The 25,864-nt window shown below is 55.3% G+C and overlaps 4 protein-coding genes across 4 annotated transcripts; 1 reads left to right on the top strand and 3 right to left on the bottom strand.

The window, feature by feature from the left end:
• Window positions 1-399: 399 nt before the first annotated feature.
• Window positions 400-6,311, bottom strand: VSIG10L2 (V-set and immunoglobulin domain containing 10 like 2; the record flags this gene model as incomplete). The annotated part of the gene is given in 13 exon segments (XM_080357981.1): window positions 400-467; window positions 549-631; window positions 703-727; window positions 808-930; window positions 1,167-1,469; window positions 1,543-1,868; window positions 1,870-1,901; window positions 1,903-2,177; window positions 2,296-2,568; window positions 3,096-3,371; window positions 4,637-4,924; window positions 5,800-6,159; window positions 6,233-6,311. Coding segments are annotated over 13 exon segments (2,511 nt in total).
• A 748-nt stretch (window positions 6,312-7,059) lies between these two features.
• DDX25 (DEAD-box helicase 25) lies at window positions 7,060-14,115 on the bottom strand. The gene is made up of 9 exons (XM_080358011.1): window positions 13,985-14,115; window positions 13,812-13,904; window positions 13,630-13,732; window positions 13,025-13,139; window positions 12,700-12,877; window positions 11,404-11,641; window positions 11,086-11,248; window positions 8,393-8,581; window positions 7,060-7,191 (listed from the first exon to the last, which is right to left on the bottom strand). The coding sequence occupies exons 2-9, from the start codon at window positions 13,874-13,876 to the stop codon at window positions 7,130-7,132; spliced, it is 1,113 nt and encodes a 370-aa protein (XP_080214137.1). The 5' UTR covers window positions 13,877-13,904; window positions 13,985-14,115; the 3' UTR covers window positions 7,060-7,129.
• A 2,922-nt stretch (window positions 14,116-17,037) lies between these two features.
• Window positions 17,038-23,923, bottom strand: HYLS1 (HYLS1 centriolar and ciliogenesis associated; the record flags this gene model as incomplete). The annotated part of the gene is made up of 2 exons (XM_080357980.1): window positions 17,038-17,901; window positions 23,645-23,923. The coding sequence occupies 2 exons, from the start codon at window positions 23,921-23,923 to the stop codon at window positions 17,218-17,220; spliced, it is 963 nt and encodes a 320-aa protein (XP_080214106.1). The 3' UTR covers window positions 17,038-17,217.
• Window positions 18,862-25,624, top strand: PUS3 (pseudouridine synthase 3). Its single transcript, XM_080357944.1, has 5 exons — window positions 18,862-19,223; window positions 20,143-20,672; window positions 21,220-21,401; window positions 22,933-23,254; window positions 25,487-25,624. The coding sequence occupies exons 1-5, from the start codon at window positions 18,867-18,869 to the stop codon at window positions 25,533-25,535; spliced, it is 1,440 nt and encodes a 479-aa protein (XP_080214070.1). The 5' UTR covers window positions 18,862-18,866; the 3' UTR covers window positions 25,536-25,624.
• Window positions 25,625-25,864: the final 240 nt, after the last annotated feature.

Genomic DNA, 25,864 nt, shown 5'->3' with positions numbered 1-25,864 from the left:
AAAGCCACCTCGCTTCAATCAACCCCTCCACACACTCCACTTTATCACATTTGACACTCAAGAAACTGTAATATTGATTTCGAAATTCAATATATTTGGAAATAACATGTTTTTCTCAGGGTTTGGGGGTTGAGTTCTTTATTTTTTGGGGGCGATTTGATGAAGAAAACCCTCCCGCCTTTCTCACCACCTGGGCTGTATCCCCCGTTTTGGGGTGAAAAAGGCTTTACCTTTTAAAATAGTGTAAAAGAGCAAAACCCCCTTTGCCACCAGCCCCAAATTTTTGTGCCGGATCCATTTTATCCCCGATTTTCTTCCAGCTGCTGAGTCTTGACATTGGGAGACACAAAGGGACAAGGGGGATAAGAAGGGAAGAATAAAGCAGAAAAGCCATTGGGGTCACGGTGTCGCTGTTTCGGTGCTGGTGCCGTTAACCGGTGGCTCGGCGCTGGCGTCCGGGGGAGGCCCTGCAAGGGGGGGACATCACGGTGACACCGGGCGGGCACCGTGTCACCAGGGTGAGTGGCTCAGCCCACGGGTGCCGTTACCCGATGCCGCTCCTGCTCCGTCCTCTGTCCTCGCCACAGTTTCGGCGTCGTCCGGCACACCAGCCGGCTCCTGCGCACCAGCCCTGGCAGGGGGACAACACGGGGGTGTCACCGGTGCCGGGGCACGGTGACATGAGGGGGTTCGGACACTCACGTGCGGAAGAGCAGATCGTGCAGCCCTGGGGACAGACAGAGGGACGGATGTGATGCGCGGGTGGCCGGGGGGTGACAAACCGCCCCCCCTGGCCCCGGCACTCACGTGGGAGGGCGTTGCGGTGCCGGGCGATGCAGTGTGCAGACAGGAGGGTTGCGGCGGTGGCCACCAGCATCCCCACCACCGCCGCGCCCGTCACCGCTGGGTAGGCCTCGAAGGGCGGCTCGGCTGGAAGAGAGCGGCCACTCATTAGCCTGGCTAATCACCCTGGGGGGTAATTCTAGTGTTTATTACCCTGGGGGGTAATTAGGTAATGAAGCACCCACGTGTGAGCAGCACAGTGGGAGAGGAAGCAGCACCCAGCACAAGGATGGGTGGAGCCCAGAGAGGTGGGAGCTTGTGCCTGTTCACTCTGAAGCCTACTGATGACTCCACACTCCAGCGCATCTCCCCCACAACTTCACCTGGCGTCTGCACCTCCGAGGGGTGCCCAGCCGTGCGGTGGTTGACGGCCAGCACCCGAAAAGCGTAGAGCACCGCCGGGTCCAGCCCACCCAGGCGCCGGTCGCGGGACTCGGGCTCGATGTCACCGGCGGCCGTTTCCCAGAGCCCGGCCACCCGCCGGGGCAGTTTCTTGGCCGGGCGCCGCTGCACCACAAAGCCGGTGAGATTCCCAGTGCCGTGCGTCCGCCACTGGAGCCGCACCTCGGTGCGCGCCCGTGTGTACCGCAGCTTGCTGATGGTGACATTGGGGGGCGCCGGGTACCCTGTGGGGACAGCACGGGGGTGACACCCCAAAACGCCACCCCCTTGGGGACCCGCCACCCGCCCTGCACTCACGTTCCACGCGCAGGCGCACGGTGAGGCTGGCGCTGCCCACGATGTTGGCGGCGGCGCAGCGGTAGGTGCCGGCGTCCCGCGGCCACTCAGTGTCGGCGACCGTGAGGTTGAGCCACGTTCGGCCTCTCTCCAAATGGTACTTGGTGGCCATCCCCGCTGTCACCTCCCGCTCCCTGGGGTCGTACCATGCCATGGTGGCGCCCAAATTGTCCCCGCCGTGCCGCCGGCATGCCAGCCGCGCCTCATCGCCCTCCAGCACCACCACCTCACTGCTCTCTGCCTCCAGCGCGGGGACATCTGAGAAATTGGGGACAATGGGGACATGCTGCCCCACGGTGACAGGGCATGGGGCCGTGGGGACAAACGGGGCTTACCCAAGCGCAGGCGGCACTCGGCGCCGCCGGCCCGGAGTGGGTGTGCGGCGGCGCAGATGAAATCACGACCCCGCAAACTGCCGCCAGTGCTCAGCACCAGGACAGCGACGGAAGGCGAGGGGTCCCCCAAAAAGTGTCCCCCGGCGTCCTGCCAGCGCAGGGTGACCGCCGGTGTCCCCCCCTCCCAGCGGCACCGCAGCATCACATACTCGTCACCCTTGGTGGCCGCCACCACGCAGGAGGGGCCGCCGGCTGGGACCCCTGCGCCGGGGAGAGGTGCCAAAGTGTCCCCCCCAAAAAGGTGACACCCCCATTGTAGAGCCACCTGGGGTGGCTTTTATGTGGTGAGGGGGTCAGGGACATATTTGGGGACACTCACAGAGGGTGATGCTGCACACGGCCCCTCGCGGCAGCGCCGGGTGGGACGCCAGGCAGGAGAAGGAGCTGCCATTGCTGGTGGCTGCCCCAGGCTGGATGCTGGTGGCCATGGAGACGCTTGTCCCTGTCACCTCCTCGTTGTCCCCGGGGGGCACGAGGCCCACCCAGCGCAGCTCTGCCAGTGGGAAGCCCCCGGGCCAGTGGCAGCGCAGGGCCACAGCCCGCAGGTCGGCGGTGGCCATGGCGGAGCAGCTGGGGGTGCCGGCGGGGGGGTCTGCAGAGAGTGGCACCGCCGGGTGGGGTGGGGGGGCGGGGGTGGAGGGGGTGACACCCCCCAAAGTGTCCCCGGTACCCACGGCGTAACCGGGGAGTTGTCTTGGTCAGTCTTGGCTGGGGGGACTGTGGTGGCCATGGAGGCATCATGGTGATCATAGATGTACTGTGGTGGCCATGGGAGTCATCATGGTGGCCATGGACATGTCATGTTGGCCATGTGGCCATGGCCACAACATGGTGGTCATGAACGTGTCATGGTGGCCATGGATGTACCATGGTGGCCATGGACATGTCATGGTGGCCATGGATGTATGGTGGCCAAAGAAGCATCATGGTAGCCACATACGTGGTGGCCATGGATGTACCATGGTGGCCATGGAGATGTCATGGTGGCCGTGGGTGTCCCATGGTATCCATGTAGATGTCATGGTGGCCATGGGTGTCCCATGGTAGCCATGGAGGCGTCACAGTGACCAGGTCCATGGTGGCCCCAGCTGTCCCCCCTCTCCCCGCCCCGTTACTCACAGTAGACGGTGAGGACCACGCTGGCCTGGGTGCGAGTCTGCAGGTGGGGGTTCTCGGCCAGGCAGGTGTAGGTGCCAGCCTGCGCGCGGGCGATGGCCGCCATGACGTAGGTTTGGCCAACGTGGACCTGCGAGCCGTTGTGGAGCCAGACGTAGCGGCTGGGGGGGTTGGAGGGCGCCCGGCAGCTCAGCACCACGTCCTCCCGCTCGCCCGCCGAGAAGCCCCCGGTCTCAGGGGAGAAGGGCTCCACTGTGATGGCTGGTGCGTCGGGGCCATCTGCGGGGACATGGGGACGCGTGGTCACCGGGGTGGCCCCACGGAGGGGACGTGTTGGTCCCTGGGGTGTCCTGCTGGTGGGGAACTGGGATGTGAAGCCTTCTGAGAAAGGGGCCAGCATGGTGGTCGTGGGCACATCGTGGTGGCCATGGAGGCACTGTGGTGGCCATGAATCTACCATGGTGGCCATGGAGACATCATGGTGACCATGGATGTACTGTGGTGGCCACATATGTAGCATGATGGCCATGAAGCATCATGGTGGCCGTGGAGGCATCATGGTGGCCATGGCTGTACTGTGGTGGCCATGGAGAAATCATGGTGACCGTAGACATCATGGTGACCGTAGATGTACTGTGGTGGCCATGGAGGCATCATGGTAACCATAGATGTACCATCATGGTGGTCATGAATGTGTCATGGTGGCCATGGATGTACCATGGTGGCCACAGAGACATCATGGTGGCCATGGATGTAGCATGATGGCCACAGAGACATCGTGGTGGCCATCGATGTAGCATGATGGCTATGGAAGCATCATGGTGGCCGTGGAGGCATCATGGTGGCATCTAGGTGGCCATGGATGTCCCATGGTGGCCATGGAGGCATCATAGTGGTCATGGAGGCATCATAGTGGCCATGGATGTACCATGGTGGCCATGGAGGTATCATGGTGGCCATGGACATTCCATTGTGGCCATGGATGTATCATGGTGGAAGGGTGCTTGGTGGCCATGGATACACCATGGTGGCCATGGATGTACCATGATGGCCATGGAGGCATCATGGTGGCCATGTACATGGTGGCCGTGGAGGCACCATGGTGGCCATGGAGGCATTATGGTGGCCATGCACATAGTGGCTATGGACATGCCATGATGGCCATGGAGACATCATGCTGGCTGGGTACATGGTGGCCATGGACATGCCATGGTAGCCATGGGGACATCATGGTGGCCATGGAGGCATCACAGTGGCATCATGGTGGCCATGGTTGTTGCATGGTGGCAATGGATGTACCCTGGTGGCCATGGAAGCATCATGGTAGCCGTGGATGTCTCATAGTGGCCATGGATGTCCCATGGTGGCCATGGATGCATCATGGTGGCCATGGTGGCATCATAGTGGCCATGTACATGCCATGGCGGCCATGGAGCCATCATGGTGGCCATGGTGGCATCATGCTGGCCATGGATGTCCCATGGCTGCCCCATGGTGGCCCTGGTGGCATCTCCCTCCCCTTTTGTTCCCCCTCGGGCACTCACAGACGATGTCCAGGTAGACGGGCTCGCTCGCCTGGCTGTTGACCTGGTTGCCCACAGTGCAGACGTACCAGCCCAGGTGGCTCCGATTGGCCGGCGCCAGGTTCAGCTCCGCCCTGGCGCCCACTGTCCCCAGGGGAGGTGACACCGAGGGACCTCCCCGGGGTTCACGGTGCTGCCAGGAGAAGCTCAGTGGCTCTGTCCCCTCCCGCACGGCGCAGCTCAGGGCCACCGCTGTCCCCTCGGCCACCGCCGCCGCCGATGGCCGCACGAAGGGCTTGGAGACTGGCACTGCGGGCAACCAAACGTCAGTGGCCACCAAAACTCTCCCACTCGGGGTGACATCTCCAGCCCAGACTATTTATTGACTAGTGAGATGGCTAGTAAGAAGGTGGGTGGGCTAGTGAGGAGGTGGCCTGGCTGTGGGCCTGGGGACTGGCCAGGGTGGCCACTTGCGGGCTAGTGAGGGCAGGACTGGGCGGATGGGATGCTGGGGTGGCAAGGAGGTGGGGCTGGCTACTGGGGTGCTGGGTTGGCTAGTGGGCTACTGTGTTGGCTAGTGGGGCTTCATAGTGGCTAGTGGCAAGCTTTGTTGACTCGTGGAGCCCTACCTTGACTAGTGGGCTGATACACTGGCTAGTGGGGGGTCTACATTGGCTAGTGGAGCCCTTATTGGCTAGTGAGGCTCTACCTTGGCTAATGGGAGACTACCTCAGCTAGTGGGGCTGTTCAGTGGCTAATGGGGCTCTACACTGGCTATTGGGGCCCATGGTTGGCTAGTGAGACCCTTGGTTGACCATTGGGGCCCTTGGTTGGCCAATGGGGCCCTTCATTGACTGGTGAGACTCTGTTGGCTAGTGGGGACCTTCCTTGGCTACTGACACTCTTCATTTGCTAGTGGGATACTTTGTTGGCCAGTGGGGCCCTTCCTTGGCTAGTGAGACCCTTCTTTGGCTCCTGGGGCCCTTCCTTGCCTAGTGAGACCCTTCATTGGCTAGTGGGTCCCTACCTTGGCTACTGGGGCCCTTTGTCGGCTAGTAGGGCACTATCTTGGCTAGTGGGGCCCTTCCTTGTCTAGCGGTGCCCTACGTTGGCTAGTGGAACCCTTGGTTGGCTAGCAGGGCCCTACCCTGGCTAGTACCGGCCGCGCGGTGGCCACGACTCACCGAGGACGCGCAGCAGGACGCTGTGGTAGCCCAGGCGCTGCCGCCCGCGCTCGGGGAACAGCCCCTGGCACAGGAACCGGCCCTGGGCTCCCGCCCGCAGCTCCCGCAGCTCCAGCGTCCCCGCTCGCAGCGTCACCCGCCCCAGCGTCCCCGCGCCGGGGGCCACCGTCACCTCCCTGCCCTGGCTCGCGGCCACCGCCCGGGGTGGCCCGGTGGTCACGAGCGGCCACGTCGCCCCCGGCGCGAAGCTCCAAAACACAACGCTCGGCTCCACCGGCCCCGTCCCGCAGCTCAGCTCCACTGCTCGGCCCCGCACGCCCGTCACCGTCACCTCCTTGTCCCCCCCCGGCGGGTGCTGACCTGTGGGAGGACGAGTTGCTCAGGTCTCTCCAATTTTGGGGGGGATTTCAAGCGGTTTTGGGGCTCCGCTCACCCTCCACCAGCGCCGGCAGCAGCCACAGGATCCATGGTCCCCAACAGCGCGGTGCTGATGCCACCCGCCTGCGCTCCATGTCACCATGTCCCCCCCAAGCAGCGCTGCGCTCTCTCCGGTTACCCCCCCGGTAATTAAGCCCAGCCCTGATTAATCCTTAATTATTAATAAACCCGTCGCGGGGAGGGGGAACCCAACACCCAGTTAAATCTGAGGGCTAAGGACGTGCCCGCTCATCATAGAAGTGACAATGTCCCCTCTTCTCGCTCCCGGGGGAGGATTGATTCCTGAAATGTATCCCCCCGCTTATTTTTGGGGTGAAAAAGGGGAAAATTCGCTGCTGCTGATTGAAAACAGGATGTTTGGGCACCGGGGGAAGCCACCAGGGTTTGATATTTCATCCCCCGCATCAAATATTCATGGGGGTAACGGCTCAAATCCCTCAGCCAAAGCAAAAATTCCCTCTCCTCCCTGCAACCGATTCCTTAATTACAATTAATTCCTCATTAAGAAAACCCACACTGTTAACGTTGAACATCAAGGAGGTTTTTTGGGGCTTAAAATGGCCAAAATGGGTTAAAACTGATCACCTAGAGCTGCTATTTGGTTTCTTTGGGGCACGTTTTCTATTTTGGGGGGTAAGTTTCTATTCCCTGAGCACATTCAGCCCCTCGGGGGATCCTTCAATGCTACAAAACCCGCCGAAATAAACCCCAAAACAAACCCAAGGATGATAATCACTGATAATTATCAATTCTTTAATTACACCTGAGGGTTTCACCCCCACATCACAACAAACCCAAACACCTGGAAGTTAAAAGCACAAAACCGGGAGGTTTTCTCTTTCTGTTTTGAACCAAAACTGGGATTTCTAAGCAGCAAATCCCCATCACAAACTCAATTTTCGAGCTTCTCCAGCTCATCCATGTTCTCCGGGTCCAGCTGCTTGATCTTGGTCTCTAAAAAAGACAAAAATTGACATTTTTTTGGCACAAATGGGGAGAAAACCAAAGCAAACAGGCATTAAAAAGCAAAATTCAGGTTTTCGGGGGGTTCATCACTCGGATTTTCATCCTGCGTTTTAATTTAAAGGACAATAAAATTAAATTTAAATTTCAAGGAGTAGAATCGTGCATCTGGGCAGGAACAACCCCAGGTTCAGTGTGAGCTGGGGAATGACCTATTAGAGAGCAGCGTAGGGGAAAGGGAGCTGGGGGTCCTGGGGACAGCAGGGTGACCATGAGCCAGCACTGGGCCCTTGTGGCCAGGAAGCCAATGGGACCTGGGGTGGGTTAGAAGGGGGTGGTCGGTAGGTCAGAGAGGTTCTCCTGCCCCTCTGCTCTGCCCTGGGGAGACCACACCTGGAATCTTGTGTCCAGTTGTGGCCCCTCAGTTCCAGCAGGACAGGGAACTGCTGCAGAGAGTCCAGCGCAGCCACCAAGATGCTGCAGGGAGTGGAGCATCTCCCGTGTGAGGAAAGGCTGAGGGAGCTGGGGCTCTGGAGCTGGACAAGAGGACACTGAGGGGGGACTCATTGCTGGGGATCAAGATGGAAAGGGGCAGTGTCAGGAGGATGGAGCCAGGCTCTGCTGGTGACAACCAGCGACAGGACAAGGGGCAATGGGTGCAAACGGGAACACAGGAGGTTCCAGTGAAAGAGGAGAAGCAACTTGTTGGGGTGAGGGTGGCAGAGCCTGGCCCAGGCTGCCCAGGGGGTTGTGGAGTCTCCTTCTGTGCAGACATTCCAACCCGCCTGGACACCTTCCTGTGTAACCTCATCTGGGTGTTCCTGCTCCATGGGGGGATTGCACTGGGTGAGCTTTCCAGGGCCCTTCCAACCCCTGACATTCTGGGATTCTGTGAGTTTGGCGGCTCCGTGGGTAAAGCTGAGGATGCAACGTGGTTTTCTGCATCCTAATAATTCAAAAAGCTGCTGGTGTGGGCAAAATCTTGTGAAAATACCGTGAAAATCCACTATTTGATCATGGGGAAAAACCTGCGCAATTTCAGCCACTGAGCAACGGGGAAAACGCAGAAAAAACCCCAATCGACGTGCAACCTCGAGGGTTGTTTCAGTGAAAATTCAGCTGTCTGGACTAAAAAATACCCCAAAAAATGGGCTGGAAGGTGGAAAGACGTTGGATTTGGGCGGAAACTCACGGAAATGCTTCTCGATGAGCAGCACCAGCCCCACGTCGCCGCTCTCCACCATGCTGAAGGCGATGCCGCGTTTCCCGAACCGGCCTGTGCGCCCGATGCGGTGCAGATAGGTCTCAAAATCCGGCTGGTTCTTCTGATCCGTGGGGAGGCTGAAGTTCACAACCACGGTCACCTGCTGCACGTCGATGCCTGGGGAGGAAAAGAGCGAAAAAAGGCAAAAAAAAGGGTTGGGGAGGATCTGTTTGGTGGAAAACACGTTGGGTTTGGTGCAAAATGTGTTGGGTTTTGTGATAAATGTGGAAAACCGTGTTGGGTTTGGCCAAAAAACGCGTTGGGTTTTGTGGAAAAACACGTTGGGTTTTGCAATAAATACATTGTTGGGTTTAAACGTGTTGGGTTTTGTGGAAAATGTGTTCGGTTCAGCACAAGATCCTGTTGAGTTTGGCCAAAAACACATCGTGGGGTTTTGTAGAAAACGTGTTGGGTTCAGCATAAAACACGTTGGATTTGGCTGAAAATGTGTTGAGTTTGGTTGAAAACGCACTGGTTTTTGTGGAAATACACCTTGTTGAGTTTAAATGCGTTGGGTTTTGTGGAAAACACGTTGGGTTTGGTAGAAAACGTGTTGAGTTTTGTGGAAAAACGTGTTGGTTTTTGTGATAAACACGTTGGGTTTGGCCAAAAACGCATCGCTGAGTTTAAATGTGTTGGGTTTTGTGGAAAACGTGTTGGGTTTGGCCAAAAATGCATAGGGTTTTGTGGATAAATGCCTTGGGTTTTGCAATAAATGCATCAGGCTTGGCCAAAAACACGTTGTTGGGTTTTGGGGATGACACATCGTTGGATTTGGCCAAAAATGCAGTGTTGGGTTTGACCAAAACTGCATTGTGTTTGGTGGAAAACACATTTGGTTTCATGGAAAATGCATTGAGTTTGGCCAAAAACACATTGGGTTTTGGGATAAACATGTTGGGTTTGGCCAAAAACGCGTCATTGGGTTTAAACGTGTTGGGTTTTGTGGAAAACGTGTTGGGTTCAGCACAAGACGCGTTGGGTTTGGCCGAAAACACGTTGAGTTTGGCCAAAACGTGACAGGTTTTGCCATAAACGCATTGGGTTTGGCCAAAACCACATTGTTGGGTTTAAACACATTGGGTTTTGTGATAAACGTGTTGGATTCAGCACAAGACACGAGTTTGGCCAAAAATGTGTTGGGTTTTGTGGAAAAACGTGTTGGGTTTGGCCAAAAATGTGTTGGGTTTTGTGGTAAAACACGTCGGGTTTTGCCATGAACGTGTTGGGTTTGGCCAAAAACGCATAGTTGAGTTTAAACATGTTGGGTTTTAGGGAAGACATGTTGGGTTCAGCACAGGACATGTTGGGTTTGGCAGAAAACGTGTCGGGCTTTGCGACAAACACATAGCGTTTGGCCAAATACGTGTTGAGTCTGGCCGAAAATGTGTTGGGTTTTGTGGAAAAACGCATTGGGTTTGGCCAAAAATGCACTGTTGGCTTTAAACGTGTTGGGTTTTGTGGAAATACACATTGTTGGGTTTAAACGCGTTGGGTTTTGTGGAAAACACGTTGGGCTTGGCAGAAAACGTGTTGAGTTTTGTGGAAAAATGCGTTGGGTTTTGTGATAAACGCGTTGGGTTTGGCCAAAAACGCATCGCTGAGTTTAAATGTGTTGGGTTTTGTGGAAAACGTGTTGGGTTTGGCCAAAAATGCATTGGGTTTTGTGGATAAATGCCTTGGGTTTTGCAATAAATGCATCAGGCTTGGCCAAAAACACGTTGTTGGGTTTTGGGGAAGACGTGTCGTTGGATTTGGGCAAAAACGCAGTGTTGGGTTTGACCAAAACAGCGTTGCGTTCGGTGAAAAACATGTTTGGTTTCGTGGAAAACACATTGGGTTTGGCCAAAAATGTGTCAGTTTTTGCGATAAACATGTTTGGTTTGGCCAAAAACACGTCGGGTTTTGTGATAAATGTGTTTGGTTTGGCCAAAAACGCGTTGTTGGGTTTAAACGTGTTGGGTTTTGTGAAGAACATGTTGGGTTCAGCACCAGACTTGTTGGGTTTTGTGGAAAAACACACTGGGTTTGGCTGAAAACGCATCAAGTTTTGTGCAAATACGTGTTGGATTTTGCGATAAACACATTGGATTTGGCCAAAAATGCGTTGTTGAGTTTAAATATTTTGGGTTTTGTGGAAAACGTGTTGGGTTTTGTGGAAAAACGCGTCGTTGGGTTTAAACATGTTGGGTTTTGTGGAAAACGTGTTGGATTCAGCAGAAGTCGTGTTGGGTTTGGCCAAAGACGTGTTGAGTCTGGCCAAAAATGCATTGGGTTCTGTGTAAAAACACGTTGGGTTTTGCAATAAACGTGTTGGGTTCAGCAAAGGACACATTGGGTTTGGCTGAAAACACGTTGGGTTTGGCTAAAAACATTTTGGGTTTTGTGGAAAAATGCATTCAGTTTTGCGATAAACGTGTTTGGTTTGGCCAAAACAGCGTAGTTGGGTTAAAACGTGTTGGGTTTTGTGGAAAACGTGTTGGGCTCAGCACAAGACATGTTGAGTTTGGCCAAAAACGTGTTGGGTTTTGCGATAAACGTGTCATTGGGTTTAAACATGTTGGGTTCAGCAGAAGACGCATTGAGTTTGGCCAAAGACGTGTCTGGGTTTGCGGCGCTACCTCTGGCGCAGACGTTGGTGGCGATGAGCACCTTCTCCTTGCCGTCGCGGAAGCGCTGGATGACATCGGCGCGTTGGGCCACGGTCAGCTCGGCCGTCAGGACGGCGACGCGGTGCCCGTCCTGGCTCATCTCCAGCGCCAGCCAGTCCGCGCTGCGCCGCGTCTGCCAAAAACACGACGCCGCCGTCATCCCCATCGCTCCCAACCCAACTTTCCCACCCCAGAGCCGGCGGCACCGCAAAATACATCAAAAACGCCGCAAAACTCCCAATTTCGCTCATCGCAAAGTGTAAAATATCCCCGATTTTACTGCTTTACCGGGCAAAAAATCATGGCCTGGCCGATGGTGACGCTGCCGTAGATGTTGCAGAGCGCCTGGTACTTCTCCTCGCGCCCGCGGCACACGAAGAAATACTGGCGGATGTTGCTGAGCGTCAGCTCCTCCTCGCGCAGCTTGATGACGATGGGGTTGGCCACGATCTGCACGGCGAAGGCGCGGACGCTCTCCTTGAACGTGGCCGAGAAGAGCAGCATCTGGCAGCCCTTGGGTAGCGCCCTGCGCCGGGAAAAGGCAATTTGGACCCATTTGAAAGCAAAAGTCATTTCATTTAAGCTGATCTTGTGGTGCTTTTGATGGAGAAGAACCCAACCCAACGGCGCGAAGGAAAGCGAAGCATCTCTCTGCACCTCGTGGCCGCTGTTTTGCGAAATGCCACGTCCCCGGCCCCAAAATTTCCCTTAAAAAGCAATAAATGGAAAAAAGGAACCTCTGGATGCGGATGCTCTGCTAGGAGAACCCCTAATCATTTAATTTAAGCGGATTTTGCGTCACTTTTGATGGAAATTGAACCTGACCCAACAGCTCGAAGGAAAACAAAGCGTCTTTCTGCATCTTGTGGCCGCTGTTTCGTGAAAAGCCACGTCCCCAGCTCCAAAATTTCCTTAAAAAGCAATTAATGAAAAAGAAAACCTCCGGATGGGGGTGCTCTGGTAGAAGAGGCCCCAATAATGTAATTTGAGTTGATTTTGTGTCGCTTTTGATGGGAAAAGAACCAAACTCAACAGCTTGAAGGAAACAGAAGCTTCTCCCTGTGTCTTGCTGCCACCACTTTGTGAAAAGCTGCATCCCCGGCTTCAAAATTCCCTCAAAAAGGGATAAAAACTTCAAAAAAGGGAACAAATCTTCACCTTTGGATGTGGATGCTCTGGTAGGAGAACCCCTAATAATTTAATTTAAGTGGATTTTGCGTCACTTTTGACGGAAAAAGAACCCAACGCAACGGCTCGAAGGAAAACGAAGCGTCTTTCTGCATCTTGCGGCCGCTGTTTTGCGAAAATCCACGTCCCTGGCCCCAAAATTCCCTCAAAAAGGGCTAAAAAAATGGAAAAAGAAAACCTCTGGATGTGGATGATCTGGTAGAAGAGCCCCTGATAATTTAATTTAAGCGGATTTTGTGTCACTTTTGATGGAAATTGAACCCAACCCAACGTCTCAAAGGAGAACGAAGTGTCTCTTTGTGTCTTGCGGCCGCTGTTTTGCGAAAAGCCACGTCCCCAGCCCCAAAACTCCCTTAAAAAGTGATTAAAACCCCAACAAACAGAACAAATCTTCACCTCTGGATGCGGATGCTCTGGGAGGAGAGCCCCTGTGTGTCAATCATGATGTCGGCCTCGTCCAGCACAAACAGCTTGATCTTCTTCACGTCCACCAACTTCTTCTTGAAGCACCAGTCGAGCATCGTCCCCGGCGTCCCGATCACAATCTGCTCGGCCGGCGTGGTGCCCGGCACCACTGCCATGCCAGAAAACCGCATCTTACGCCTTTTCCAACCCAACTTCCACCCGTCAAGGGTTTAAATTATAACCATGAGCAGGGTGATGCTCCTGGGGGGTGGAAACTCACCCGAGAAAGAGCGAAAAGGGAACTGAAAGGACTCACCGCGGTTTCCCCGCACGGCGTAGGTGACCCGCACGTCGGCGCAGAACCGCCCGATGGTCTCGATCACCCGCCCGATCTGCAGCGCCAGCTCGTAGGTGGGAGCCAAACAGAGGCACTTAGGGAGAGAAAAGGAACCGTGAGGCGAAAATCAGAGAGTTAAAACCCCGGGGGTGTTGCCGGGGTGCGAGGTGATGAAATATATTGAAGGGATGGCGAGAAAAGCGCAGGAAAATCATTAAAGAAATGCGGGGGGAGCTGCGGCGTCGCACGCGGGATTTAAGCAGAAAAAAGCCGCCGTTGCTCTATTTCTTTAAAACTGGGTTTAAGCTATTTAAAACCAGCCTTTAAATCGAGACGAGGGATTTAAATCACAAGGTGATGAGGGGGTTTAAGCCGCTGCAAAACTGAAGTTTAGGAAAGCTAAAGCTCGGCTTAAAGCAGCGACTCAAAGCGCGTCCCTTAAGCCGGCGCCACGGTTTTTGTCCTACCTGTTTCTTCGGTGGATTTAAAACCAGAGACGGGGCCAAAACCCAGCGCGGCGTCTGGAGTATTTTTGGGTAAGAAAACCCCGTTTTCCTGCATCAACTCTCCCTTTCCTACGTTACCTGCGGGGATTTCTCGGCGGCATTAACCCTGCTCAGCATCGCCAAGACAAAAGCCGCTGTTTTCCCTGTCCCTGACTGGCTCTGCGCAATCAAATTTTGGGGCCTGAAAAGCAAAGAAAGCAGGAGCGTTTTGGGGACGAAAGCCCCGATTTTGGGGGCGAACCCGCGCGCCGGGCACTCACGGATACGCCAGCATGATGGGCAGCGCTGTCTCCTGGATCTTCGACGGGCGGTTGAAGCCCATCATGTAAATGCCCTTCAAAAGCTCCTTTTTCCTGTAAAAATTAAAAAGAAGAGCGTCAAAACGTGGCGTTTTGAGGCAAAACGGTGGGTTTGGGGCTTTTTTAAGGCTCACAGGGGCAGCTCCTCGAAGGTTTTGACGGAAAACAGGGGGGATTTGGGGTCCTGCTGCAGGATCTCCACGTGGTGACTCGACTCCACCAGCGACGTGCGGATCAGCTTGTTCAGCAGCGACGTTTCCGCCGAATCCACTGAAAAAAGAAGAAAAACTGTTTAAAAAGGGACTTTGTGATGAGTTTTGCCCCTTTCCTGCAAATACGGGGTATCCAGACGTCTCCGCTCTTGGGGAAGCCACGGAAAGCTGTAAGTAATTAGTGAGCGACGATAATTAGTGGGTGTAGAGCCCGCCTGTGCCCCCAGATACCCCCCCAGCATCCCCAAAGATCCACAGGACCCCTCAGGATCCCCCCAGGACCCCTAAAACGCCTCAGAAACGCTCAAGGATCCTCTAGAGAACCCCAGGATTCCCTCAAAATCCTTCCCGGAGCCTTCAGGATCCCCCCAGGACACCTCAGAACCCACTCAGGACCCTCAGAAACCCCCAGAACCCCCCAAGGCCCCTGTAGAAACGCCCCAAGACCCCTCAGGATCCCCCCCCAGGATACCCCAGAAACCCTCAGGGTGCCCCCAAGATCCCCCCAGGACCCTCCCGAAGACACCCCCAGGATCCCCCAAAACCCTCAGAAACCCCCAGGACACCCCCCAGGATCCTCTCAAGAGCCCCCCAGGACCCTTCAAGACACCCCAGATCCCCCTCGAGACCCTCATAAGCCCCCAGGGCCCCCCAAGACCCCTCCAGATCCCCCCAGGACTCTCCCCAAAGCCCCCAGGACGCTCCCAGGGCCCCGAAACCGCCCCCGGCCGCACCTCTCTCCTCCTCCTCCTCCTCCTCCTCGTCCCTCTGGTCACCGCGGTCTCCTGCAGATCCTCCTGCGGGTCACAGAGCGGGTGACAGAGCGGGTGACAGAGCGGCCCGTGAGGCGCAGGCCGGCCCGGGGCGCGGGGCCTCCCCTTACCCCGGCGGTGCACGAAGGGGTCCCGGCGGAGCTGCGGGGGAGAAGCGGCCGTTACCGGGGAGGGAGGGGGGAGCCCCGGGGTAACGCGGGGGGTGCCGGTGCCCACCCGCTCGGCCCAGCCGCCGCTGTCCCCCGCCTCCGCCATGGCGGCCGCTCCCCCGCTGTCACGCGGTGGCGCCGCCTGCCGGGCGGGCGGACCGCGGCGCGGCGGAGCGGGCACGGGATTGGCTGGTTGGGTGGGGGCGGTGACGCCCCCTAACGGGCGGGAGGACCGGTGGAGGCACCGGAAGGGGCGGGGACTTCCGGGTCGGCGGGAGCGGCTGCGGCGCGGCAGGTATGGCCGGGGACACGGGACAGCCCATAGGGATTTGGGGGTCCCTGAGGGGGCAGAGACCCCCCCCATAGGAATTTAGGGTGTCCATGGGGGGACAGAGACGCCCTAATAGGATTTGGGGTTGCCCCCTGAGGGGAAAAGACCCCCATAGGACTTTAGGGATCCTTGAGGGGGCACAGACACCCCCCCCCTAGGGTTTTGGAGGGGAGCTGTGGGGACAGAGACCCTCCATAGGGATTTGGGGTCTCTTGGGGGGGGCAGAGAACCCCCAAAGGGTTTTGGAGGGACTCTGAGGGAACAGACCCTCCCCTACAGTTTTAGGGGACAGGAGCCACCCCCGTAGGGATTTGGGGGCCCCTGATGGGAGCAGAGAACCCCCTGATAGGGTTTTAGGGGACCCCTGCTTGGGCAGACACCCCCACTATAAGGTTTTGGGGGGTCCCTAGGGGGAAAAGACCCCCCATAGATATTCAGGCTGTCCATGGGGGCCAGAGACCCCCCTGTAAGTGTTGGGGGTCCCTGAGGAGGCAGAAACCCCCCCCTTAGGGTTTTGGGGGACAGGGGCCATCCCCATAAGGTTTTGGGGGTCTCTGGCAGGGTAGAGATCCCCCATAGGGTTTTAGAGGCGCCCTGTGGGAACAGAGACCCCCCCCATAAGTGTTTGGAGGGGTCCCTGAGGGGGCAGAGACCCCCCCATCTGGATCTGGGGGGCTCTTGGCAGGGGCGGAGAACCCCTAGAGGGTTTTGGGGAATCTCTGAGGAAGCAGAACCCCCCCCATAGAGTTTTGAGGGACAGGAGCCACCCCCATAGGGATTTGGGGGTTCCTGGAGGGAGCAGAGACACCCCATAGCGTTTGGGGGTGGGGGGGTGGTCCCTGAGGGGAAGAGACCCCCATAGGGATCCCTGAGGGGGCAGAGACCCCCCCCAGGGTTTTAGGGAACCCCTGGGGGAGCATAGACCCCCGAATAAGTGTTAGGGGGTCCCTGAGGGGACACACCCTCCCCCATAAAGTTTTGGGGGATCCCTAGGGGTAAAAGACTCCCCCACAGAGATTTGGGCTGTCCATGGGGGCCAGAAACCCCCCTGTGTTGGGGGGGTCCTTGAGGAGGCAGAGACTCCCTCTCCCCATAGGGTTTGGGAGGACAGCGGCCACCCCCATAAGGTTTTCGTGGTCACTGGCAGAGTAAAACCCCCCCATAGGGTTTTAGAGGAGGCCCGTGGGGACAGAGACCCCCTAATAAGTGTTGGGGGGGTCCCTGAGGGAGCAGAGAACACCTAGAGGGTTTTGGGGGTTCTCTGAGGGAACAGAAAACCCCCATACAGTTTTGGGGGACAGGGGTCACCCCCATAGGGATTTGGAGGTCCCTGGGGTTGACAGGCAGGCAGAGACCCCCCCATAGTGTTTTAGGGGTCTCTGTGGGGGCAGAGACCTCCCATGAGGCTTTGGGGAACAGGGCCACCCCCATAGGAACTGGGGGCCCCATAGGTGGCAGAGATGTCCCCCATAAGATTTTGGGGGACAGGGACCATAGATAGTGTTTTGGGGGTTCCTGAGTGGGCAGAGACCCCCCCCCCCATGGGTTTTAGGGGATCCCTGGGTGGAGAGGGCAGAGACCCTCCCATAACGTTTTGGGGGGATCAAAGACCCCCCCCCATAGGGTTTGAAGGGGCCCATGGGAGACAGAGAACCCCCCCACTGCCATGGGGTTTTGGGGGTTCTAATTAATTAGGCCATTAATTGACCCCTAGAGCGATAATGATTCCAACCACACGCTTTATTAACAAAAGATTTTGCTTAGAAATAAAACCCCCATGTGACAGGTTATGGACAATGACCCCCCCCCCCCCCCCCCAAATCACCACGCTCATTATGATTAATTAGCAAAATAAGAACATTCCGGAAAAGTCTCCATTAATCAATCACCGTTTTTGGGGGGTCAGGAGGTGGATTTTCGGGGGACGAGGCCCTGGGCCAGGTCCCACCGCACCTCCCAGCGCAGAGCCGCGCGTTTCTTTTCGGTGGGGACGGCGTAAGCGTTGGGGCCGTGGGGCCGCCGCGGTTTTTCAGGGGGCGGGGGGTGCCAAATCATCCTCTCGCGGACCCCCCAGCGCAGCCCGTTGCGCGGATCCTCCCCCGGGATGGGGAATTTCTCCCACTCACGTTTATATTCCAAATATTTGGCGACGGGGTCAGTTTTTCCTCGGCGAGGAGCCGGCAAGTCAAAGCGCGGGGGGATGAAGGATTTGGGGGGTCCCCACTGCGAAACGGGGGATGCGCGGGTGCTGAAATCCCCGGGGGTGACACAGGGACTGTCCCCAAAGTGCCACCGATGTGGCGACTCCTCCGAGCTCGTCTCCATCTCCCCCTCGGAAATGCTGGATTCATTTCCTAAGATTTTCCAAAACTCGTCGTGCGATTCGTCCCAAACCTGCGCGGAGCCGTCGGGGCCGTGCCGAAGAACCTTCCTCTTCATCTTCCTCCCCGTGCGCTCGGCGGGAAAAGGGGGAAAATCCCCCAAAATGGGGGAGGCGGTGGCGCAGGGACGTCCCCACTCCTCGGCGTCCCAGCTGTGCCGCTCCGCTCCCAGACTTGCCATCATTTCCCCCAAATTGGGTGGATTCTGTACAAAAAAGAGGAAATCAGAGTTAATTTATTGTGGATAAAAATCAAGGTTGGGGGTGTTGGGTTTAACGACGGGCATGGAAGGGGCTGATCGATCGCACGGCTGCGGGGGAGAAGGGATTAAAAAGCACAACAAAATTAATAATAATTAATAAAAGATGTGAGGTGAAGCTGCTCGAGCTGAACCCCCTGGGGGCAGCGCTGGGGGGCAAAACAGAGAGTTATTGTGGGGGTCCAAACATAAAGAATTACTGGGACGGGTCAAAATTAATTATTGCGAGGGGGTCAAAAATAATTATTGTGGGGGTTCAGAAATATATTTTTTAAATTTATAATTAAAAATTATTTTAAAATAATGGTAATTTAATTTTTTTTACGTTTAAACATAATAGTGAATGTTATTATATTAATATTTCTTATTATAGTAACAAGAAAACTTTAAACAATCATTTTAGTTGAAAAATAATTTGTAAAGTTTTGATTTTGAAATAATATTATCCATTATTCTTAATAATAATTAATATAGTATAATATAGTATAATATAGTATAATATAATTTTGGTTTAAATGTAATAATATTACTGGTTATCATCATCTATTAATTGATGACGATGGCGCAGCAGTATCAATTCTGTTATATCACTGTCATCAATTAATACTGTTTTCATCATCTATTAATTGATGACGATGGCGCAGCAGTATCAATTCTGTTATATCACTGTCATCAATTAATACTGTTTTCATCATCTATTAATTGATGACGATGGCGCAGCAGTATCAATTGATGACGATGGCGCAGCAGTATCAATTGATGACGATGGCGCAGCAGTATCAATTGATGACGATGGCGCAGCAGTATCAATTGATGACGATGGCGCAGCAGTATCAATTGATGATGATACAACTTTTCAGATCCGATGTGTTAGCAGTGCACTAACGGTGTGTTTCCCGTGCGGCAGCGCGATGGCCGATGCTGTTGAGCGGCTGAGCCAGCGGGTGCAGGAGCTGGAGCGGGAGGTGACGCGGCTGCAGCAGCAACTCCAAGAAAAGCCCCAACGCCCCGAAACCCCGACCAAAAAGCCCCGAAACGGCCCCAAACGCCCGTTCGACTTCGGCGCCCACGGCCGGCGCCACGTGGCGCTCAAAGTCGCCTACCTGGGCTGGGGGTACCAGGGCTTCTCCAGCCAGGAGAACACGCGCAACACAGTGGAGGAGCAGCTGTTCCACGCGCTCCAAACCACGCGCCTGGTGCCGGACAGACAGAGCGCGCGCTACCAGCGCTGCGGACGCACGGACAAGGGCGTCAGCGCCTTCGGACAGGTCGGACACGGAGATTGGGGCTTTACACCCTCAGAATCCTCAGTAGTGATGGGGTTTGGACACATTAGTGCTATTTTTTTCCCATATCAATCCTATTTCTTCCCATATTAATCCTATTTCTTACATAGTAATGCTGTATTTTCCATATTAATCCTATTCTTGACTGTGTTAGGAGCATTATTTCCATACTGACGCTATTTCCCCCCATACTGACACTATATATATCCATATTAACGCTATTTTTCTCATATTACTGCTATACATATATCCATATTAACGCTATTTTTTTCCATCTTAATACTATACATATATATCCATATTAACGCTATTTTTTTCCATCTTAATACTATACATATATATCCATATTAACGCTATTTTTTCCATATTAACACTATTTTACCCATATAGTGCAATATTGCCCATGTTAATGCATTTGTTTCCATATTCACACCATTTCTTCCCATATTAATGCCATTTTTGTCCATATTAGCACCATTTCTTTCCATATTAGCACCAATTTATTCCATATTAATGCCACTTTTCCCATAATAATGCCACTCTTTCCCATATTAATACCATTTCTTTTCCATTTTTGTCCACATTACCACCATTTCTTTCCCTATTAGCACCTAATTTTCCCACATTAACACCAATTCTGTTCATATTAGCACCATATTTTCTATATTAGTGCCATTCCTTCCCATATTTTCCATATATTTTTTTCCAGACGCCTCTTTTGAGAGAACCAAACGCCCTTTAAGCCGCAGCTTCCCCCCTAAAAAGAACCGTCCCTTCCTCAGCAGAGCCAATTTAACTCCCCAAAAAATAACGAATAAACCCACTAATGGAGGAGGATGAATCAACCGATTCCCACATCACTCCGGCCTTCAAAAATAAATCCCATTTTCTCATTTCCCAGGTGATTTCCCTCGATCTCCGCTCCAACCTGAAGCAACCGAGCGGCGACGAGACGGCGGGCGAGCTGCGCTACCCCCACATGTTAAACCGGGTGCTCCCCCCTGATATTCGGGTGCTGGCCTGGGCCCCCGTGGGGCCCGAATTCAGTGCCCGCTTCAGCTGCCTCCAGAGGACCTACCGCTATTTCTTCCCGCGCGGGCCGCTGGACGTGGCGCTGATGCACCGCGCGGCCCAGCGCTACGTGGGGACGCACGATTTCCGCAACTTCTGCAAGATGGACGTGGCCAACGGCGTCACCAACTTCCAGAGGACGGTTCTGGGCGCGGCGGTGACGCCGGCGGACGCGGCAGAAAAGTCGCCGGAAAACCCATTCGGACTGTGGTGTTTCGAGGTGACGGGGCAGGCGTTCCTCTATCACCAGGTGCGCTGCATGGTCGCCGTGCTCTTCCTCATCGGCCAAGGGATGGAGAGACCCGAGATCATTGATGAGCTGCTGGACGTGGAGAAAAATCCCCGCAAACCACAGTACAGGTGCGGAAAATGCCGACAAACGGAGTTGCATTTGCGCCGTCGTTTCCATATTAGCAGCATTTGTTCCATGTTAATGTTATTTTTTGCTATCTAGTGCTATTTTTCCCATATTTTGTCCATATTAATGCTAATTTTATTCATATTAATGTTAATTTTTTCCATATTAGCGCCATTTCTTCCCATATTGGCGCCATTTCTTTCCATATTGGCGCCATTTTTCATCCATATTGGCGCCAATTTACTCCATATTAATGCTAATTCTGCCCATATTAGCGCTCTTCTTTTCCATATTAGTGCTGGTCTTGTCCATATTAATGCCATTTTGTCCACATTAGTCCCATTTTTCTCCATATTAGTGCTTTTCTGTCAATACTAATGACATTTTTGTCCTTATTACTCCCATATTAGCACCATTTCTTTCCATATTACCACTAATTCATTCTACATTAATGCCATTTCTTTCCACACTAGCACTAAACCATAAACCACAGGGTTGGTTTTGCCAAACGCAGCATCACCCAACACCTCAAACCCTCTTTCCCCTCAGCATGGCCGTGGAGTTTCCCCTCGTCCTGCACGACTGCCAATTCGAGAATCTCCGCTGGATTTACGACTGGGACGTGCATGAATTCACCGTCTCCCACCTCCAGCAGCTCTGGGCCGCCCACGCCGTCAAAACCCACATTTTACACGACATGTTACATGGCTTGGACGCCGCTCCTGTTGCACGTAAGAGCCATTTTTGTGCTAAAACCTTGAAATAAAGCTTAAAAATCAGATGGGGGGGGATAATTAATCACAGAACCCCAGAATGTGAGGGGTTGGAAGGGACCTGGAAAGCTCATCCATTGCAATCCCCCCATGGAGCAGGAACACCCAGATGAGGTTACACAGGAAGGTGTCCAGGCGGGTTGGAATGTCTGCACAGAAGGAGACTCCACAACCCCCTGGGCAGCCTGGGCCAGGCTCTGCCACCCTCACCCCAACAAGTTGCTTCTCCTCTTTCACTGGAACCTCCTGTGTTCCAGTTTGCACCCATTGCCCCTTGTCCTGTCCCTGGTTGTCACCAGCAGAGCCTGGCTCCATCCTCCTGACACTGCCCCTTTCCATCTTGATCCCCAGCAATGAGTCCCCCCTCAGTGTCCTCTTGTCCAGCTCCAGAGCCCCAGCTCCCTCAGCCTTTCCTCACACGGGAGATGCTCCACTCCCTGCAGCATCTTGGTGGCTGCGCTGGACTCTCTGCAGCAGTTCCCTGTCCTGCTGGAACTGAGGGGCCACAGCTGGACACAAGATTCCAGGTGTGGTCTCCCCAGGGCAGAGCAGAGGGGCAGGAGAACCTCTCTGACCTACTGACCACCCCCTTCTAACCCACCCCAGGTCCCATTGGCTTCCTGGCCACAAGGGCCCAGTGCTGGCTCATGGTCACCCTGCTGTCCCCAGGACCCCCAGCTCCCTTTCTCCTACGCTGCTCTCCAACAGGTCCCCAACTTACACTGGAACCTGGGGTTGTTCCTGCCCAGTTTCAAGACTCTACACTTGCCCTTGTTCTATTGCATTAAATGTTTCCCTGCCCAGCTCTCCAGCCTGTCCAGGTCTCTGATGGCAGCACAGCTTCCAGTGTCACTCCCAGCTCGATGTCACCAGCAAACTTGCTGACAGTCACTCTGTTCCCTCGTCCAAATCACTGATGAATATATTGAATAACAGCGGCCCCAGCACTGCCCCTGCGGCACTGCACTGGATACAGGCCTCACCTGACTCTGCCCATTGACCACGACTCTCTGGCTTCTTCCCTTCAGCCAGTTCACAGTCCCCTCACTCTCCACTCATCCAGCCGCACTCCCTCAGTTCAGCTGTGAGGATGCTGTGGGGACTGTGTCAATGCCTCACTCAAGTCAAGGTGGATCACGTCCACCGCTCTGCCATCATCCATCCATCTTGTTATGTCCTCATCAAAGCCAATGAGGTTGGTCAAGCATGACTTCCCCTTGGTGAAGCCATGTTGACTGCCCCTAGTGACCCTCTTATCCCTGATGTGCCTTGAGATGGCACCAAGGAGAAGTCGTTCCATCGGTTTCCCAGGGATGGAGGTGACGCTGACCTATAGTTACCCGGGTCCTCCTTCCTGCCCTTTTTGCAGACTGCAGTGACATTTGCTTTCCTCCAGTCCTCAGGCACCTCTCCCATTTCCCACAACTTAGCAAAAATTACAGAGATTAGCCTAATTAAAGCGTGGTTTATTTGTTTTTTTTAATTACAGGGCAAAGTGACGGTGAAACGGCTCCTTGGGGGGAGTCGAACCCCCCGCTCCGCGCCCAGCTCAGCGGGTTCGTGGAAGGCGTCAGATCCCGGGTTTACAAACCGCTCCTGGCCCGGCCCAAGTGTGAGGGGCTGGAGGAGCGAATCCGGCACTTTGTGAGGAGGGGACGGATCGAACCCCCCCCCGGGCTGGGGACACGAGGGGACAGGGACGAGCAGGCCCCTGACAACAAGAGGGGTCACCACAACCCAGGGGCCGACGGGGCCGCAGAGCAGCCGCCCAAGAGGGTTTGTGTGAGTGGGGATGCGGCGCCACAGCAGGAGTAGGTGGCTTTGCTTTATTTTTTTTATTGGAAAAATCGCGTTTTTTCAGCGCTGTTTTTTATAAAATGCAAGAAACGTGAAGCGGTCTGGTCTGGAGGGGCTGGGGCCGCCTCAGCTGTGGGGCTGTGCTGGGCTGTGCTGGGTTATACTGGGTTATACTGGGTTGTACTGGTTTACACGCACACCTGCCCACCCCCCCCTTTTACCCCCAGTACCTGACAGGATTTATGTTTTTACCCCCCCGGTACCTGACAGGATTTATGTTTTTACCCCCCCGGTACCTGACAGGATTTATGTTTTCCCCCCCAGTACCTGGCAGGATTTACACGGGTTTAACCCCCGGTACCCGGCAGGATTTGCACATTTTTAACAACCCCCTCCCGCAGTACCTGAGAGGGTCTTGTCCTCCTGCCGCAACCGTTACCGGCCTCCAACCGTCGCCGGGATTTAAACAGCCGGCCGGGGGCGCGGCCCTCCCTTTGGCGCCGCCGCCATTGGGCGGTGTGAGTGTCAATCGGCTGGACGCCACCTTCGTATTGGACGAGCGGGGTGAAGTGGCGCCTCCACGCCGCCGCTATTGGATAGAAAAGGGGAAGAAGGGCAGGAGGAAGGAAGATGGCGGTGGGGACCGGTGATCTCCCCGACGGTGCCGGTCGCGTTGTCTCCATTGGGCGGTCTGCGTGTCGCTCAGCTGTTCGCCCGTTTCGATTGGACGGGCGAGCTGAAGCACCACCTCCGCGCCTCCGCTAATGGCTGGAAAAGAGGAAGAGGGGAAGTAGGATAGCGGCGGGGACCTCCCCTGAGGCCCGCCCTGAGCGCCGCCGCCATTGGCTGAGGTGGATGTCACTCGGTTGTTTGTCCTTTTCCGATTGGCTGAGTGGGCTGAAGCTCCGCCTCTGCGCTGCCTCCATTGGCTTTGAAAGGGAAGCCTAGAAGGAAGATGGCGGCGGCGAGAGGGGGCGGAGAGCGGGAGCCTCCCCTGAGACCCGCCCTTTGCGCCACAGCCATTGGTCGGCCCGAGCGTCGCTCAGCTCTCCACCCCTTCCGATTGGGCGAGTGGGCTGAACCGCCGCCTCTGCTCCACCGCCATTGGTCAGAAGGACAAAGAGGGGCAGAGGCGGGAAGATGGCGGTGGCGAGCGGCAGCCTGCGGCGCTGCTGGCGGCCGGCCGCGGCCCTTCACCGCGCTGCGCACACCGGGCGGGCGGAGCCGCTGCGGGCCGAGGATCTAGCGGAGCGGCTGCGGGCGCGGAAGAGCGAAGAGGAGAAGCGGGCGGTGAGCGATGAGCCCGGGCCCTGGGGAGGGATGGGGGCGCACTACAACTCCCGGCATGCCCCGCGCCCCTTCCCGGCGCGCCGCGCACGTGGCGCACACGTGCAGCGGGAGCGGGTCCCTCGTCCCGGGCGGGTTTGGGCACCGCGCGGTGTCACCCGCGGGTTTTTCCTCCCGGGCGAGGATCTGGGGTGGAATTTGCGAGACCTGTGGGATGGTGGGACGGGCGGGGGGTTCGGGGACGTTGTCCCCGGGGTGACGCACTTTCCAAGGCGCCTCAGCACCCCCAGAGCACCGAGGCCGCTCACCCTCTCGGGGCGCGGAAGTGACTTTACGGCCTGTGAGACCGGAGAGACGAGTGTTTATTGACACAGCGCTGGGCTCACGGGGAACAATTTCACCTCAGACGTGTGTGAATTTCCAGTAGCTGTGAGCTTGGTTAAATGCTGTGAAGTGTTACATACTCATGAAAGTTTTAGGAGCACCTATACATATTCATAACCTGTCCCCAGGAAGGTGTTTCTTATTGCAGTGAGTTCCAGGAGATCATTTCCATAGTCTGCACCTCTGGCTTGTCCTGGTTGTGCCTGCGCAGTGATTGTGAACCGGAGTCTTTGTACATGGCCACGTTTGGTCCAGTGTGATGAGCTGGTTGGGACTCAGACTGCTGGGTTGGTTAAAACTGGTGTATCTCCCGTCCTGTGCCCAAGTTTCTGTTGTCTGATCCACCCAAGTTTCTGTTATCTGATCCACCCAAGGATCCACCGAAGGGTTTTTATCTTTGCAAGGCTTGTGAAGTCGTCAGCAAACTCCTGTTTCTTGTACAAGAATTTACACAAAGCTGAGCAAGGCTCCTCGGCAGTTGTGCTGTGGGTTAAGACTCTGTTAGCTCTTTAGCTCTTTAAGTGCTAGTTCTTTAATTAGTTAATTCCCTGTATCACCGTTTCCTTCTCTCCCAGACGCCCCCGGACCCGGCGCGGCGGCGGCTGCGGGAGCTGGCGGCGCTGAGCGAGCGGCTGCAGCGCGTTCACCCCAACGTGCTGGCCAAGGCGCTCAGGCGAGGGACCGTGTACCAGGACGAGGAGATCGTGGTGATCAACAAACCCTACGGGCTCCCCGTGCACGGTGAGGGGAAACAGGCGGCTCCGCGGTGCTGACAGCGGCTCCTCCATCCCCGACCTGAGGTTTTCCCTCCTGGGGGGTTTATCACCTTTTGTCGCCACCTTCACGTTGCATTTTGGGGGTAATTTAGGGCAGGTAGATTTTCCATTGGAAATTCCCTTTCTGTTCTCAAGCAAAAGTAACTTGAATTTTTTAGCACTGAGATAAAAGGCACA

This window comes from Nesoenas mayeri (genome assembly GCF_963082525.1).
Source record: "Nesoenas mayeri genome assembly, chromosome: 22".
NCBI classification, from domain to species: Eukaryota; Metazoa; Chordata; class Aves; order Columbiformes; family Columbidae; genus Nesoenas; species Nesoenas mayeri.
The sequence above is the reverse complement of the archived record's forward strand: the minus strand, read 5'-3'. Positions and strand labels throughout refer to the sequence as shown.

Bases quoted from the DNA above. Each gene is read 5' to 3' on its own strand.
- DDX25 (XM_080358011.1), bottom strand. From the start codon at position 13,876: ATGATGGGCTTCAACCGCCCGTCGAAGATCCAGGAGACAGCGCTGCCC. The intron at 11,642-12,699 runs GTGAAGATTTGT...TTCCCGGCGCAG, and splicing joins CAGAGCATCCGCATCCAGAG to GGCGCTACCCAAGGGCTGCC. The intron at 11,249-11,403 runs GTAAAGCAGTAA...TGTTTTTGGCAG, and splicing joins AGGCCATGATTTTTTGCCCG to ACGCGGCGCAGCGCGGACTG.
- PUS3 (XM_080357944.1), top strand. From the start codon at position 18,867: ATGGCCGATGCTGTTGAGCGGCTGAGCCAGCGGGTGCAGGAGCTGGAG. The intron at 19,224-20,142 runs GTCGGACACGGA...CTCATTTCCCAG, and splicing joins GCGTCAGCGCCTTCGGACAG to GTGATTTCCCTCGATCTCCG. The intron at 20,673-21,219 runs GTGCGGAAAATG...CTTTCCCCTCAG, and splicing joins CCCCGCAAACCACAGTACAG to CATGGCCGTGGAGTTTCCCC.